The following is a 17,670-nucleotide window of genomic DNA, read 5'->3' on the forward strand; positions in this document are numbered from 1 at the left end:
AATGTTGCCTCAGTGATGTCGTGAGTCAATAAGATAGCTAGGAGCAATATGGACTTCTCTCCTTTTACAATTAATTTTTCTGTTCTTTGTCTCTGCACATGCTAAGATGTGAATGAGAAAGTGAAGAGACAGGAATAGCCAAAACTATGCAAAATGGAAGGTGCAGGCATCCAGTGATGAAACTGCCTGTGTGATAGTGAGCTCCCCATCACCAGAGGGGAGCAAGCTCCTGGGGTGGGTGCCCCCAGGAGGGTTCAGGCATCTGCTGGAGAAATGGACCAGTGCCTCTGTGGTTCCACGATGCCCGCTCTCCCCCTTCTCACGTCTCTGGCTCCAGCTCACCGGGGGCCTCTGTTTTCCAAAGCAGCAAGCAGGCTGCATGGTAATTACTTTTGGACTTATTAAGCGTAATTATCCCCTAATCGCATACAACCAGTAATTACTGTGGCTGTTACCAGGGGCCTACCCATGCAGTACCGCCCGAAACCCTGGGGTCCAACACCCAGCTGGGGCCTGAGGTGAGGCTGGTGCTCCCTGCCAGGGGGCTGGGGGCTCAGCAGAGATGGGGCCGCCGCATCCCCCACTGGTGCTTCTCCAGCCGAGGATCAGGCTGGTGAGGAAGCCACTCAGACATAGCAGCCCCAGGGCTTTCCGTCCAAGTGTTTCCCCAGGCTGCTGTGCCTGCCCAGGCCACCCTGCCTTCACCAGCACTGCTCCCTCCTCCCGGGACTGTCTCTCCTCTTTTATTCCCCTTCCTTCCCTCCCACCAGCTCCACACCGTTCTTGCTTTCCTTCAAATATTTTTGAGTCTCTTTTTGCCAAGGTACCTGGCCCTTTGCAAGATACTGGAGGCACAGCCACGGGGGAGGGGAAAGGACCGAATCCATGCTTTCGTGGAGCTGGGAGAGAGTGAGGCCAAGAACAAGATAGTTCAATTACATAGCACATTAGAAGGGGCTGAGTGCTCTGGAGGGATCCAGCAAAGTGTTGAGGACGGGGGAGCTGTTCTTTGTGGTGGGGGAGAGAGAAATTCACAGTTTTAATGGAACAGTTGGCCTCATGGAGAATGGGAGATTTGAACAAAGACTTGAAGGCTAAAGCCTTGAAGACTGGCAGGTGATGGCTAACCTCTGATGGTGTGTGGGGAAAGAATTTTCCAGGAGGAGGGAAGAGGTAGTGCACAGATCCTAAGGTAGGAACAAGTTTGGCGTTTCCCAGACACAGAGAGGAGGCTGGGCTGGCTGGCACAGAGGGAGTGAGTGGGGAGAAATCAGGGAGGAGGTCAGGGCCAGGATGGGGAGTTGGAAGGTTCTAGATGCTTAGGGCCTGTTATGCCATTTTAGGGATGTTGACTTTTCTTCCGAAAGAAACATTCCAGCAGAGGAGTGGCTTAATTTGACACACACACTCATATACATATTTTTAAATTTTTATTTATTTTTTGATAGCAGCCCTTCTGACTGGCGTGAGATGGTACCTCATTGTGGTTTTGATTTGCATTTCTCTGATAATGAGTGATGTTGAGCATCTTTTCATGTGTTTGTTAGCCATCTGTATGTCTTCTTTGGAGAAATGTCTATTTAGTTCTTTGGAGGGTGAGATGATTTGAGAGAATAGCATTGAAACATGTATATTACCATATGTGAAACAGATCACCAGTCCAAGTTCGATGCATGAAACAGGGCACTCAAAGCCGGTCCCTTGGGATGACCCTGAGGGGTGGGATGGGAAGGGAGGTGGGAGGGGGGTTCAGGATGGGGGGCACATGTACACCCATGGCTGATTTATGTCAATGTATGGCAAAAACCACCACAATATTATAAAGTAGTTAGCCTCCAATTAAAATAAGTTAATAAAAAATTTATTGATTTGCCTGTGCTGGGTCTTCGCTGTGGCACGTGAGATCTTTAATTGTGGCGTGTGAACTCTCAGTTGCAGCTTGTGGAATCTAGCTCCCTGACCAGAGATCCAACCTGGACCCCTGCACCGGGAACACGGAATCTTAGCCATCGGACCACTAAGTAAATCCTGTATGTTTATTTTAAAATCTCCATTCTGTCTGCAGAGAGGCTGTTGGGGTTGAGGGAGCCCCTAAGGAGAGGCCGTTGCAACAACTGGGTGAGAAACAATGGGAGTTTGTGCTCACAGGGCACCGGGAGCTGGGGGAAGCGGAAAGACTTCAGAACCCTTTTCAAGGCAGAGAGGACAGGATTCCCTGACGGGCTAGATCAGATGGAGGTGGTAGGCAGAGGCAGCCAGAATGACTGCAAGGTTTTTGCCTCAACAACATGGAAAGAAGGAGCTGCCCCCAACCCACCTGGGGAGAATTTGAGGGCAAAGGGGAGGGAGGGCGGTTTGCGGTCTGGCCATGTGAAGGTCTGGACATCCAAGAGGCAGGTGAGCCAGCAGCTCGGAGGAGACAGGTCTGACCCTCGATGGCAGTTAGAGCCCCCAGATCAGATGTGCTCAACTAGTGAGCAAGTGAGGAAGGGTAAGAGGCCCTGGGCTTGAGCGCTGGGGGACCCCAAGGTTGAGCCATCTGAGGCCAGCAGAGGACTGAGGAGGAGCCATCAGAGGGAGCCGAAGAATCCAAAGGGAGAAGGCGCTCACCTCTCTCCCGGGGCGCTCGATCCTGGCTGTGACTTCTGTCCTCACTGCCCTTTGCCTGGTTTATGTCCTTTCCCTCTCCGCGCCCTGCTCAGCCCCTGGGGCGCGGGGGTCCCCGCAGCCGCCAGCACGTGCCAATCTGCCCGCGTCTCGTCTGGGAACCGCTCGTGGGCCCCTGCGCCGCGCCTCCTGCCCGCGTAATGCGCTCTAATATTTATTTACATGCCTTTCAGACTATTATTTATTAAGGTATCGCTGCCAACTGTGCGCGGGCTAATTGCTCTTAATGTGCCCCCTCCCGGTTCCCACGGCGACGCCTTTGTGGCGGCGGCGGAGTCAGCGCCGCAGGCGGGGAAACCGAGGACCCGCGCGCGGAGGGGGCGGCGGGTGGGGGTGCCCGCGCGGGCGAGGCGCCGAGGTGCTTAGGGTGCGCGTTTGAAGGGCTGGGGACCTGGGAAGCGCAGGGTGGGGGTCCCTGAGCCAGAGCGTGCGAGGCCTGCCTGAGCGCAGTTTGGAGTCTTGGGAGTGGGGTGGGGGGTGCGGGGGCCCAGCTGGGGGTTCTCGGAGCAGGTGGCGGATCATGGGATGGAGGCGCGGTGCAGAGGGCCCCAGCTGGGGGGTCTTGGAGCAGGTGGGTACTCTGAGCACGAGGCTGGATGGGACTAAGGTTCGGACGGGCTGCGCTTGGACCTTGGAGGTTCACCTGGCTGTGGGCGGACTGACAGACCGCGGGGGCCGCGGGGGCGGACATCGCCTCTCCGCACCCCACCCGCGTAGGCGGCCGCCTCGCCTCGCCTGGTTCTCCCGACGTCAGCAGCAGCCGCCGAAGCCGGAGGGAGCGGTTTAATTGGCAGGATTTTGGGTTAAGGACAGGTGTGGCTTCGCTGGGTCTGGAGGCTGGGCGCGCGGGGGCGGGGGCGGGCGCTGGTCGGAGTGGGGAAGGGGAGCGGGCATAACGGACCGGGAGAGACCCCGGCTGGGCGCCCCTGGAGAGAGGAGATAAGACAAGGGAAGGCGACGACTGGGAGACAGAGGCAGAGGAAGGGGACAGGAGATACAGCTGGGCCCAAACTGGCGAGTTGGAGGCTGCAGAGGCGGCCAGGAGGGGGGACTGCCAGGCCGGCTTCTGCCCGGGACCACCCCCTCCCTGATCAGCCCAGCCCCATCCCAGGCAGCAGACTTAATGCGGAGGCCAGCTACTTTGAGGACCTTTATTCATTTAATTTTATTACCGGTACTGTGGGTACTGTGCTTAATCGGGCTTCCCTGGTAGCTCAGCTGGTAAAGAATCTACCTGCAATCTGGAGACCTGGGTTCGATCTCTGGGTTGGGAAGATCCCCTGAAGGAGGGATAGGCTACCCACTCCAGTATTCATGGGCTTCCCTGGTGGCTCAGACGGTGAAGAATCCAGTCGCAGTGCCAGAGACCTGGGTTCCATCTCTGGGTTGGGAAGATCCCCTGAAGGAGGGCATGGCAACCCATTCCAGTATGCGTTCCTGGAGAACTCCATGGACAGAGGAGGCTGGCAGGCTCAGTCCAAGGGGGTCGCAAGATGGTGTTTGCCAACTCTCAGGCCTGGTTGGTGTCACCCTGAAACTGTGTCTGCTGGAAGGGAGCTGCAGTTTAGTAAAGCCCGGGGTAATGTGCCCCACCCCCCCCCCCCCCCCCCCCCACCCCACCCCACCCCAAAGACGAATTTAAAGGGGCGGTGCAGGGATCTCAGGTCCCTCTTCTGAGCTGCAGTGAGCCAAGTTCATTTCCCTCTGTGAACACTGCCCAGATGGGCGTGATGGTTTTCCAGAAAAACACACAGCGTCTCTGAGGGGTGATGTGACTCCTACAACTAGTGACAGGCAGAGGCTGGATGGAGTGGCCAGCCCAGAAGCTCACGTTTTTTTCCACTACCCAGGGCCAAACCTCTGATTGATGGTGGCTGTAATTTCATCAGGCTTCTGGCCCTGAGGGATGTTGGGGTGGCCGCAGAGCCTTCTGGATCTGAAGCTGGTCGATCTGCCTGGTTGGTGGTTGCGGGAGGCTCCGGGCGTGCTGTGTACACTGGACATCCCCCGGGTCCCCAGAGCGCGTTTCTCCATGCCTGGTCCGGACGCGGCCATGCCCGGTGCTGGCGCCTGAATGCTGGGGGCCTTGTGGTCCATGGGGAGGAATCCTCATGCCCAGGAGAGCTGACCCTGAGAGTCCAGGGCAGGGGGCGGGGGGAATATCCCTACCACCCTTTCATCCTGGAAAGTTCTGGAGTCTGGGATCAGGACGTTGAACTCACAGGCCTCAGAGGTGAAGGGAACCTGGGAGCGTATCCAGTCCTCTGGCACTGCTGTCCTGAGTGATTGCTGGGAGGTGCAGATGGCCCTGGGGCTTCCCCGGTGACTCAGCGGTTAAAGAATCCGCCTGCAGTGCAGGAGACCTAAGAGATGGGGGTTCGGTCCCTGGGTTGGGAAGATCCCCTGGAGGAGGGCGTGGCAAACTACTCTGGTATTCTTGCCTGTGGAGCCTGGTGGGCTATAGTCCATGGGGTCACAGAGAGTCGGACAAGACTGAGCTCACACGTGGATGGCCCCTCCCCCATCTTATTTCAGCCTCGGGGATCTGGGTTTTACTACAGAGTGGGGCGGGCCGCAAGATTTCTTTCCTGTGTTTCCCAGTCTCCTTTCCAGCCCTTTCTCCTCTTCACCCAGTCCTCTCGGTGGCCTAGGACCCATCTTCACTGGCCTAGCCTTCTAGCTTGCGTGTATTGCCCCTCTGAAATCACCTGTCTCTAGCTCTGACCTACACATACATGTTTTCCCACACCCAACAGGGGCAGATTTTGCAGGACCTGAGTGATTTTGGTCCAGGCTCTGTCCTTCTCTGGGCCTCAGTGTGTCTATCTGTAAAGTGGGGGTGCTGTGGACATTTGGAGGTCCGTAGGCACCCTTTGCAGCTCTTCCTTCTCAGGACTGACTGTGGGAGGAGCAGCTGGGATCTGGGTCCCAGGCCCGGGCCCACCTGCTGCTTCCCGTCCTGGGGTGTAAACAGTGGAGAAAAGACAAGGGCCTCTGAGCCCCAGGAAGCAGCGTGAAGAGCAGGGAGCTGTTACCCATTCTGCTCCTGTGTCTTGAGCTTCCTGGCTCCTGGCTGCCTCCTGGTAACAGACAGCAAGAGCTGGGCTATGGTGGCCTTCTAGGGATGGTGTGGGCAAGAGAGGACTCAGTGGGCAAAGGGGTAGTGAGCCTGTAATCTTGGGACCTGAACTCGGAAGGGTAGTTCTTCATCTAATGCGGAAGAAGTGAAGCGCTCTCAAACAAATACTTCCCTCTCCTACTTTGCCGGGTTAGCCTAGCCTTGGGGTACCCAGCACTCAGTAGACATGGCAGAGTGAATGAAGATGAATGTCTTAGAGAGACCTCGCCCTAGAGTTGGGCACACTTGGGTTTGGGTCCTGCCCCACCAGTTTCCTGTGGGTGACCTTGAGCAGATTCCTTCGTGTCTCTGAGCCTCGGTTTCCTCATCTATAACATGGAAATGGTACTTCCTAGGGTTGTGAGGTGGAGAAGGCAATGGCAACCCACTCCAGTAGTCTTGCCTGGAAGGCCCCATGGACGGAGGAGCCTGGTAGGCTGCAGTCCATGGGGTTGCGAAGAGTCGGACACGACTGAGCGACTTCACTTTCACTTTTCACTTTCATGCATTGGAGAAGGAAATGGCAACCCACTCCAGTGTTCTTGCCTGGAGAATCCCAGGGGTGCGGGAGTTTGGTGGGCTACACAGAGTCAGACACGACTGAAGTGACTTAGCAGCAGCAGCAGCAGCAGCAGGGTTGTGAGGAGCGAACAAGATGAATCAATGGGAAGGTCTTAGAATCAGGTCTCAGAATCCTTCTGACATTTAGGATTCCCCAAATCAGAGCTTCTATTTATTTTCACTAAAGAAAAGACTGGGTCACCCTCTAACCTTGCACTTCAATTTGCAGTTACTGAGCCTGTATGATGTTCCAGGCACTGCAGAGGATCTAGGTGTGGCTGAGGCCCGGTGTTTGCTCTCAGATTGCTTATAGTCTCAGAAGGGAGACATCTGAACACACAGTCTTGAAATATCCCCTGAGAAGTGCAGATAAACAGCTGTTACCTGGAGCCCAGAGGGCTGTGCAGGAGGCTGAGTCTGCTCTGGGGTAGGGGAGTACAGGTCAGGGAAGGCTTCCTGGAGGAGGTGTGCTCTGCACTGAGCTCAGAAGGACTTTGCTTTTGGCAAACTCCATCATAGGCAGAGAAAACGTGGCAAACATGAATGGCTTGCTTGGGGAACACTCAGAATCCAGTCTTCACTCTAATGTCACTTTCCCAGGAAGTCTTCCCTAATTTCGCTTGAATACACAGCATCCTCCCTTCCCTGTTATTCCCTTCCCCTGTATGCTTCATTTTTCTGCCTTACCTTTTGCTCCAGTCTAAATTCATTTGATTTTGTGTTTCTCGTGTCTCTTGGCGCTAGGACATCAACCCCATGAGCACAGTGCTATGGATTTAATTGAGTCTCCTCCCACCAAAAACATTTTCGGATGTTGAATTCCTAACCCCCACTACCTAAAAATGTGACCATATTTGGAGATGGGCTCTTTACAGAGGTAATCAAATTAACATGAGGTCATCATGGTGGGCCCTGATCCGGTACGATGGGTGTCCTTATTCAGAGGGGAAATTTGGAGGCAGGCACGTACAGAGGGAGGATGCCGTTTGAGGATGAGGGTCATTCTGCCCCAAGCCGAGGAACTGCCAGACGCTGGGAGAGGGGCCTGGAACAGATCCTTCCCTCGGCCCTGAGAAGGAGTCAGCACTGCAGACACCTTGATGTTGGGCTTAGAGCCTGCGGAGCTGTGGGACAACACTTTTCTGTTATTGAAGCTCCTGCCCTGTGCTGCTTCCCCGACTGTACCCCCAGTCTGGAGCGCTGCTGTTCAGGCGCTCAGTCGTGTCCGACTCTGCGACCCCATGGACCGCAGCACGCCAGGCCTCCCTGTTCATCACCATCTCCCGAGTTCACCCAAACCCATGTCCATTGAGTCTTTGATGCCATCCAGCCATCTCATGCTCGGTCATCCCCTTCTCCTCCTGCCCCCAGTCCCTCCCAGCATCAGGGTCTTTTCCAAGGAGTCAGCGCTTCACACTGGGGGCTTCCCTAGTGGCTCAGATGGTAGAGAGTCTGCCTGAAGTGTGGGAGACCTGGGTTCAATCCCTGGGTTGGAAAGATCCCCTGGAGAAGGAAATGGCAACTCATTCCAGTATTCTTGCCTGGAAAATCCTGTGGATGGTAGAGCCTGGCTGCCTACAGTCCATGGGGTTGCAGAGTCTGACGCTACTGAGCGACTTCACTTTCTTCACATCAGGTGGCCAAAGTATTGGTTCTTCAGCTTCAGCCTCAGTCCTTTCAGTGAAATTGGGATTGATTTCCTTTAGGATGGACTGTTTGGATCTCCTTGCAGTCCAAGTGACTCTCAAGAGTCTTCTCCAGCACCACAGTTCAGAAGCATCAATTCTAGTCTAGAATGGGCTCAGCATTTAGTGACGCATATTTGCTCATGGTTCTCAAATGAATGAACCTTGCTTGTGACAGGCAGTGAGGAAGACCAGGTCCCGGATGACCATGTAGCTGGAGGAGAGGACCTGCGGGACAGGACAGAGGTGCAGGGCAGACCAAGGGCTGGCAGCTCCATCCCTTACAAAGCCCGTCTGCCTGCCTTCTGTTCTGCTTTCCAAAGAGGCGAGCTCTTACTGATCAGATTCCATCTGTCTCTTGCCCAGTGTGCCAGGCTCATGGGACTTGGGGGCAGCTCAGATGCCCCCACCTTGGGGGTGTGGGGGAAGAGAACTGGCCCCGGTCTGCTCACCGTCTGTGAACAGAGTCCCGAAACAGGGGCCATGGGCTACACAGGAGTTGCCTCAGAGAGTGCAGCATCCGAGGGTGGAGACAGAGCCCTGTTTGGGAAACGCCCTGGTCTGATGGAGGAGATGAGATCTGTGCCCTTGGAGAGCCTCACAGCCCCTGCCCCGGAGGAAGAGATTCTCAAGGACGATGGGGGAGACGTGCATGCATAATAAGCATGCACTAATAGGAAGCTGCTCCCGAGGCCTGGGAGGGCGTCCTGAAGGAAACGGGTTTGCACAGAGTTGGGATGGGCAGGAGGGGGTTCTCCGTGGTGGGGAGGGGGAGGCGTGGGCAGGGCAGGGAGGGACCTGGTTGTCGCCTCTCCTTTGCAGTCCCAGGTGAGCTGGTCTGGTGTCTGGACACATGGGTGAATACACGGCCGGCACAGCCTTTCAGTGGGCTTCTTGGCCATCACGAATCACCCATTTTTAGGAGAGAAAAAAAGACTGTTGGCAGGGGACAGGAATAGCTTCTAAAGCCTCCCTTCATCCCTGCTGCTCCTCTTTTCCCAGATGTCTCCACAGGCCCGGGATCTGGAAGGCAGTGCATGCCCACAGCACCCTCTGCTGGACAGCCAGCCCCCTGGTTTCTGGCTCTGGGGGAGAAATTCTGAAGTCAGGTAGGAAGGACAGACAAGCCCTGGGTCCACGTCTGGGAGGATCTTGGGGCCTTGAGAGTAGTGAAAGGAGAGGCTAGTTTGGCTTGGGATGGCTGCGGGAGCCATCGGGGTACCTTGTCCCCCAGATCTCAGGGCAGGGGTTCAGGAGCTGGGGTGGCCACCACCCTGGGTATCCACGACTCCTTCTCCACCCCAGATCACAAGAGAGGATCCCCTCCCAGCAGATCCCCTATGTCTCATTACATCCTGGGGGACGTGTGTCCCTTTCTTCCTCCAACCTGGCATCTGGGGTGGCTGGACTTTGGGTGGGTGGTTGGGATGCTCCCAGGAGGGACTGACGGTAGGGAGACTCAGATGGGAATGACAGCAAGTGTGCTGGTTGGAAGAACAAGAGAGCTTGGCAGAGCCAGGCTGGAACTCGGTGTTTTCACTCCGTTTCAGGAGAACGGAGCCTAAAGGAGCTCAGGTGGCATCTTGCGGTTTCCCAGGTGGCACTAGTGGTAAAGACCCCTCCTGCCGATGCAGGAGACATCAGAGACATGGATTCGGTGCTGGGGGTGGGAAGGTCCCCTGGAGGAGGGCATGGCAACCCACTGCCGCATTCTTGCCTGGAGAATCCCATGGACAGCAGAGGCTGGCGTGCTACGGTCCATGGGGGCGCAGAGTCGGACATGACTGAAGTGACTTAGCACACAGCACAAGGGAGCTCGGTGCCTTGGAGTGGGACAGAGGACTTCAGAGGCTCAGAGACCACAGGGTTCACTTCATTCTCTCCTTCAGAGCTCCTGGGGAGACCCTGAGTCCCTGCTTCCCTGTGCATGTTTTTCCCTGTACGAGGGACCAGGAGACCCATACAGCCATCCCAGCAGGATGCGCGTGTTCACACACACACCTGGCTTTTGCAGGATGAAGAGGACCCAGCAGGCAACTGCAAGTTTCCTACAAAGGTGGCTGGTGCCTGGCTCATGTTAAGGCAGTGAGGTCTGAAAGGACTCTGTCCTCCAGCAGCGTGGAGCTGTGGTGGTGATCAGAGAAGAGGGCTGGCCTGTCTTAGTGAAAACCATTAACCTCGTTGAGAAATCACCCATGGGGGCTGCCCGTGAACAGTGTTTCGGCTGACCATTTAATCTCAGCCTCTTGGCTCCTGGAATTGTTTCCACGAGGGGCTGTTGGCATGCTGCTTCTGGCCCATTGGGAGTTCCTGTTTTAATCAACTGTTCTCCCCGGACTCTGCCAAGTGATGACTGATTTTGAAGAAACGAGGCCAGCTGCTAGAGGACTTCCGAAGGAGCCTTAGTGTCCTGACTTGGGGGTCAGTGTGGGTGGCTTCCCAGGCAGCACGGTGGCTCTCTAAGGGACATATTTTGTGGGATCACTGGTGGCCACTGCGAAAAAGCAGAGATGAAAGCAACGCTGCAGAGAGGCCTCAGCAAGTGCTGCCAGCGCCTCTCAGGGTCAGCTCCCTCCCAGCTCCGTTCAGCTCGGCGCACCGCGGCTGAAGACCTGCCAGCACCTGCCCTTTGCCAGGTGGCTTTCTCCAGCTGCAGAAGTCAGCTCGGCCAGTGCACCTGTGGCTGGCCACGGATGCCAAGGGGTGAAGGCCCCTAAGAGGGACCCTCAAGCAGTGGCTGAGTGGAGCTGGTGCGCCGGCCCCCATTCCTTCCCTGTGAGCGCTGAGATGGGCATCCTCTCTCCTTCCTAGAGAGTTTGAAACTCAAAGTCCCACATCCTGGGAGGACCCCCAACCCACACCCAAGTTCCAGGCAACCTGGGGGACAGTTGGTCATCCTAGAGAGAACCCAGGTCAAGACAAATATAATCATCCTAAGTGAGGCAGAAAGGTCACTGAACCTAGTTTGAAAGCCAAGCATGAGCTCTGAGAACAAAAGAGGGTCCACACCCCGAGTCATAAGCTGGTTGGTAACGATCCCTCTATGGGTGTCCTCTCCGCTATTCTTTTAATTCTTCACATGCCTAGGGTGTTTCCTGGAAGCACACGGATACACTATCTGCACTGAATCCTCATCTCAGGCTCTGCATCTGGGGGAACTACAGTGACAAACTTGTCCTGATTTTCCTGGGATTGTCCCAGTTTTGAAACTCAAAGTCCCACATCCTGGGAGCTCCTCCACCAACTCTTAAGTTGCAGGCAACCTGAGGGGACAGTTGGTCACCCAAGAGAGAACCCACATCAAGAGTGAAGCAACCGCACTAAGTGAGGCAGAAAGATCGCTTGAACCCAGTTTGAAAGCCAAGCGTGAGCTTCGAGAACAAAAGAGCAGACTCGAGTATAATTTTTGTCACATCGTCAACAGTTTTTATGAGCTAAAAGCCTTTAAGAGAACAGTAGCCACCGTGTAATATACCAGGAAGCCATTCTGCTGGGAACAGGGACAGGCGTACAGCTCCAGGGTGGGATGCACAGGGTTGGTGGATGCTAGACGCTGGTGTCCAGGATTCCACAATGTCTACAGAACTGGCTGCCGGGCAGAAAGGTGAGACGCGGTCCGAGAACGAGAAGTGTGGGGATGTTACAGATGAGCAGGCAGCGGGTGGGGTGGCGCGTTGTAGGCACTTGAGGCTCTGGGGTGGGGGGACAAGCCCCGGCCATGCCACTTGAGCTGAAGCCGTCTGGGCGATGAGTGAGACTGTACTGCAGGTGCGCCCGCGTTCGGCCACAGTGAGACGAGGCGCTTTGCCTTGGGAAGCGGCTGTAGGCTCAAGACAGCTGGCTCCTAGCCAAGGAGATGTGCAGCATGAACAGGAGAAATCCCGCTTTGTCCAGTCACCTGGAAGGCAGTGCTGTGGAGAGGCTGGGGGCTGGGTGAACACGTGGGTCAGGGAGCTCCATCGTGGGGGCTGGAGGCCCGGCCGGGAGATGCTGCCAAGTTCCTGACCTTGGGATGGATCTCTGTGGATCAGACTATCCAGCTGCAAAGTGCCGCACCCGCCCCTGCCCTGGTTATTTTTACACTGGCTCCGCAGAGCGTGCCACAGCTGAGCCATGTGCCCATTTTCGTTGTTTTCTCTAGTCCCTGCTAGATTGGTGGGGGGTGGGGGGTGGGGGTAAAAAAAGATCTTCCAAATGCCATGGCAGTGAACACACAACCTACTTCTGGGGTAGCAGCTCCCTTCTCTTTCCCTCCCCAGGGCACCTTAAGGATGCAGAATGCTTTTGTGTCTGGGGACCACCTACATTCCAATATGCAAACAGCTTGAGGCAGTATTTGGACCCCACAGTGGAAGTTGCCAGAGTGTCACAAAGGTTCTAGCTAGGCAAATGAGCTGGGTGGCAGGTCCCCTGGGGTAGGCTGCACTCAGATCTCAGGAGACCCCTCCAAATAAGGGTAGGGACAAAACCCGGGGCAAGTCGGGATTTAGAGGAAACTTCTAGAGGCCTTTCCGAAAGCAGGAAGAGAGGAGGAGGAACCTGGCTTTCTCAAACATCTGAGAAGCGGAAGAAAACCCACCAGCAGCTAGTTTGGGAATCAACTACTCTTTCCATCAGTCACAGCAGTGGAGGACAGTCGGTGACACTGGTTTGGTTCACAGGCAAGGGACAGGTTGGGAAACCATGAGTGCTGGCTGGAAACGGATGCTACTTACTTCCAAGCCCAGTGTAAGTCTGCCTACATGAGGGGCCCAGTCTTCCTGGGATCTGGAGTTGGTCTCCTCTGATGAGGGGCTCTCAGAGAGAGGGCTCTGCCTCTGTGTGTAGCAGCAGGTTGGGCCTTTGAGGCAGGGACAAGGAGGCCCCCAGCTGTTACAGTCAGCTTTACTCACACACACACCAATGAGAAAGCAAGCTTAGGGCCTGAGGCCACACCCACAGGTGGCAGGACCACAGGGAGGGGGCGTGGCCTGTCAAAACACACCCACCTGGATTGCCAGGAAGTGAGGAAATGTTCACAGAGGAGACAGGCTTCAAGGGCTTCTCCCCAACCTCCAAAAAGAACAGGAACACCACACTGCCCCAGTGTGTCTGGCAAACAGTAGGCTCTCAATAAAGGCTTTTTATGGCGACTGCGGCCATGAAATTAAAAGATGCTTGCTCCGTGGAAAAAAAGTTATGACCAACTTAGACAGAATATTAAAAAGCAGAGACATTACTTTGCCAACAAAGGTCCATCTAGTCAAAGCTATGGTTTTTCCAGTAGTCATGTATGGATGTGAGAGTTGGACTATAAAGAAAGCTGAGCGCTGAAGAATTGAGGCTTTTGAACTGTGGTGTTGGGGAAGACTCTCGAGAGTCCCGTGGACTGCAAGGAGATCCAACCAGTCCATCCTAAAGGAAATCAGTCCTGAATATTCATTGGAAGGACTGATGCTGAAGCTGAAACTCCAATGCTCTGGCCACCTGATGCGAAGAACTGACTTATTTGAAAAGACCCTGATGCTGGGAAAAATTGGAGGCTGGAGAAGGGGACGACAGAGGGTGAGATGGTTGGATGGCATCACCGACTTGATGGACATGAGTTTCAGTAAGCTCTGGGAGTTGGTGGTGGACAGGGAGGCCTGGCGTGCTGCAGTCCATGGGGTCACAAAGAGTCAGACAAGACTGAGCGACTGAACTGAACTGAAAGGCTTTTTGAATGTCAATGCCTGAAGAACCTGAAGGGAGATCTAGCAGCATGTTCCCAACTGAATAACGGGGGGAGAGAGACCCGAATCACCTCCTGGAGACTGACAATGCATATTTATATATTCATGGGACTGAGTTGTCCTGACTTCAAGAAATCTGTTTCCTTAGTGTTTCCCTAACATATTTGCCTGCTGGACAGTTTCTCATGAACGGCTAACTCACCTGTCCACCAAGAAATAGTGCTGGAAATGCTGAGCTAGCGTCACCTCCTCCTCCTGCAAAAGATGAAATGGGGCCCAGAGGAGGTGGGCGCCTTGCCAGAAGTCACACAGCACGCTACCGGCAGAGTTTAGAACGGCACTTAAATTCCCCAGCTTTCAGCTCTGCATTCTTTTGAGTGGTGCCATTAAGCATTTGTATCCTCCTGATTCTTGAGGCAGGCAGGACATAAACGACCTTCTGCATGACCTAGAAAGCAGAAGCCAGGTTAACAAAGAATCCAGATTAATCCACATCAATCCTGATTAGGGGGCAATGGTTCGTCTACACAAGAACTTTTGTACTATTTACCTAAGGTCCTCTCCTCTTCCTTAGAACCAGTCCCTTTGGTCCTTTGCTTCGCAATCCTGGGGGCAGATTTCTGAGACCTGTGTCCTGTCAATACCACTGGAGTTCTTTAAACAAAGTCTCTTATCCAGATGTCCCCCAAAGCCCTTGGGTTATCTGAAGTCAAGGAGGATCTGTTCCTCTGCACCTTTGGGTGCTGGGTAGGGGAAGTGGGAAGTGCAGAGGTCGGCGAGTTGCTCGTGGATCAGAGCTGTCCAGGGCTCCAGCAGCTGCTACTGGGGCAGGGTCTGTGGTGGCTCCCTGGAGAAGGGGGTGGGTGTGCCCACCATCCTGCTGGGCTTCTCAGTTCCTCCTTCTAGGGGTCTTACAGCACTGGTTTTATACTGGGCAGGCACTGGACCACCTGAGCCCAGGTCATTGTCCGCACTGAGCTTAGAGACCCAGAAGCGGGTGAACACAGGAAATTGGACAGCCCAGTCCCAAGCTGGTCATGGTAGAGGGGGAAAGAGGCCCAGAAACCACGTGGGACTTGTTCAGGCTCGCACTGACAAGCCCGCCACGGTCACCATCTCAGAGGTGGAGAACCTGGGGCTGTCGGAGCAGGAAAAAGCCCCCGCTTCCTGGCTCCGGGGCACCCGGAGAGGGGAAGCCACTTGCCCAAACTAGTGCCAGGCGTTTCAGCTCTCAGCCTGACAGTAGTTCCATTTGCGGGGGATGGCACACCCCGTCCTCCTTCGCCTGAAGCTGGGGCTGCTGGCTGCACTGGGGACGAGGTCCAGAGCTAGCTCCCAGCCCTCATCCCTCTTCGGGTGGGTGACTGCCTGGCTGGCTTCCTCCCCCGCTGGTGGGTCTGAAGCACAATGGCCAGCTAAGCAGCAGATGGACCTGATATGAAACCTCCAGCCCCTTCCCTGCCCTGGGACATGCGTCACCAGGTTACTAGGGGAGAGCCTCGAGGGGCGGGTGAGGTGAGAGTCCTCGAGGGAGGTGTGGCAGCTCCACAGGAGGACAGGGCGGGCTCTGCAATGGGATGGGGGCAGGCGGGGTGGGGAGCCACGTCCTGAGGGGACTGCCTTTTCTCCATGTGTGATGGGCGTCCTGCTAACCCCGCCTTCTCTCTCACCCCTTGAAGACCGGGCACTGAGTCTTCTTGGGGCTTCATGAAGGTGTTTGATCCATGGGGTCCCCCTGAAGGGGACATCTGGCAGGGGCAAGGCTTCACGCCAGGGACCTGGGCCAGAAGGGACCACTTGGTAAGGAGAGATTAAGACTTTGGAGAGGAGGGTGGGCAAAGGTGTGGACTCAGCCTGGGATCCCAAGCTGGTGGGCTTCCCAGGTGAGGTTCAGACCCACCCCCAAGGGAGTCTGCAGGGCAGAGGTGACCAGGCACTGGCTCTGAGGGAATCCTAGGCTGGGACACACCTGTCCCCCACACGGCGGGCCTGAGAGAGGGAGGTCCCCAGGGGCTCTCTGCTTTAAAGCTTCAAGAGTCTTTCACTTCATTGACTAAATCACAGGCCCAGCTGAAGCCACCATCCCCAAATGCACTGCAGCCAAGCATGGGCTCTGTTGCAAAGAAGGCCCCTCCCTCTCTTTCACCGCGTGCTATGGCAAGAGAAGGCCTCCACTATCCCAGAGTGCAGCTGACACCAGGAGCCTCTCTAGCCCCTCAAGACGAGTGGATAGAGCTTGCATTACGTAATTCCGGAAAGTGTGTATCAATTACTTAAGGAGGCCTCTGGTTTCTCCACTATATATAGTGGTGACTTCTGTGACCACGGCTCTTCTTTTGGGACTGGTTTTGCACAGAACGTGGCTTTATGCTAAACCTCACCTTGCAGGGAAACTCCCCTTGTCCTCTGTTTGAATAGGAAATCACAATCTGCAAACCAGCACTGAAATATAGGAAGGGCTTCCAAGCCAAAATAAAAGTTCCCCACGTGACTGTCGTAAAGTGCTGGGGAGGATGGTTCTCCAGATAGTTTGTCGGTGGGATTTAGGGTCCTGGACTGTCACTGTGGAGTCAAGGGCCTGTCCCAGAATGCAACTGGTGGAGGTGGTCTCCCCCTGCCTACATGCAAGCTTGCAGGTCTGGTTACTTTCAGGTTTGGGGTCTGTTCATCCACCCTTTATCTGGGTCAGGGGTGGGGGGTGGTCTGCCCATGTGCTCCTCCTCCAGAGAGAACTGAGACTTAACCTGTATATAGTCTTTCTCCAACCGCCAGTGGCAGTCAATTCTGTGGCTCCTCAGAAGTCCAGGCAGAAAGGAATCTGGACATTCTCGAGACCTAGTCCAACGCCCTCACCTCGCCCATTTCTTTTATGGGTGGGGACACTGAGGTCCAGAAAGGAGGCAGGGGCTGGCCTAAAGTCACACAGGTAGGTGGTAGCAAAGTTGGTGTTGAATTCAGGCCTCCCGATTGCCAGTCTAGGACTCTTTCTAGCAACAGTATATTGGCTATAGTTTTCAAGAGTGCCGCTTACCAGGCCCACGGGGTTCCCCTCACTCTCCCGCGCCTCCCCAGCCTCCCCACCGCCCCCTACACATAATTCGGGTTATAGCAGAGCATATTGAATTCTAGGCTCTCGTCCCAGTGCCGCAGGAGTACGAACAGCTGGCGGGCGGCAGCCTTGAGTGTGCCCTGCGTGCGGCCCTCGGGCACTTCCTGCTGTTCCAGCCACGAGCTGGCCTTGGCGGCCACTAGCTCCCACTCAACGAAGTAGGAGGCGGAGCTGTGCTCCAGCCACGCCAGCGCCACCACGGTGGCCCACAGCTTCCCCATGTGCTCCACCATGGCCCTGGGCTCCTGGCCCGGCCTGCCCTCGGCCAGGGGCTCCTGGGAGAGGCCGTCACGGGAGGGGTGCAGGGGCGCGGGGCTGGCGCACGGCTGGGGACTCGGGGGCTGGCGGGCGGTGAGTGACACCCGGTGGCAGGTGAAGGGCGAGGTCCACTTGAGCTTCTCCATGGGGACGCGGATGGCCTCGCAGAAGGCTTGGTTGAGCAGGAAGGCCCCGGAAGCCAGCTGCAGAGACACCTGTGTGTGTGGGGGGAAGCCCCTCAGTGGGCCTCACACTTTTCAGCCCATGGAGCCCCAGGCCACGGCCGAGCCTGGGCGCACAGAGCGCAACCATTCGCCTCCCCCCAGCCAGCTTGCCCTGCCCACCCGTGGGATTTGCAGGACCCCCAGATCAGCTGAGCATCCCCGCACCTTATCCCACTGGTGCTCACACTGATGGTTCCTCCAAGCGCAGCTCAACTTCTTCACTCCAAACCTGCCTCTTGTCCTGGGCAGCTGAGCCCACCTCAGGCCCTGGGACCATCCACTGTGGTCCGGGCAGCTCACCAGCTGCTTCCTCCCTCCGCCGTCTACCACTTCACGT

General features: G+C 55.8%; 1 protein-coding gene and 1 long non-coding RNA gene across 2 annotated transcripts in view; both read right to left on the reverse strand.

Moving 5' to 3' along the window:
- Positions 1-3,804: 3,804 nt before the first annotated feature.
- Positions 3,805-4,924, reverse strand: LOC132659266 (uncharacterized). The gene is made up of 2 exons (XR_009599486.1): positions 4,526-4,924; positions 3,805-4,213 (listed from the first exon to the last, which is right to left on the reverse strand). It is a non-coding gene; the product is annotated as an uncharacterized LOC132659266 (long non-coding RNA).
- Positions 4,925-11,434: 6,510 nt separating this feature from the next.
- VWA5B1 (von Willebrand factor A domain containing 5B1) overlaps positions 11,435-17,670 on the reverse strand; it is a 72,905-nt gene continuing 66,669 nt past the window's right edge. Inside the window, exon 22 of the mRNA XM_042244675.2 lies at positions 11,435-17,324. Within this exon, the coding sequence (XP_042100609.1) occupies positions 16,830-17,324 (495 nt within the window). The 3' untranslated portion in view covers positions 11,435-16,829. The remainder of the gene's footprint in view (positions 17,325-17,670) is intronic.

This window comes from Ovis aries, chromosome 2, assembly GCF_016772045.2.
Source record: "Ovis aries strain OAR_USU_Benz2616 breed Rambouillet chromosome 2, ARS-UI_Ramb_v3.0, whole genome shotgun sequence".
NCBI lineage: Eukaryota > Metazoa > Chordata > Mammalia > Artiodactyla > Bovidae > Ovis > Ovis aries.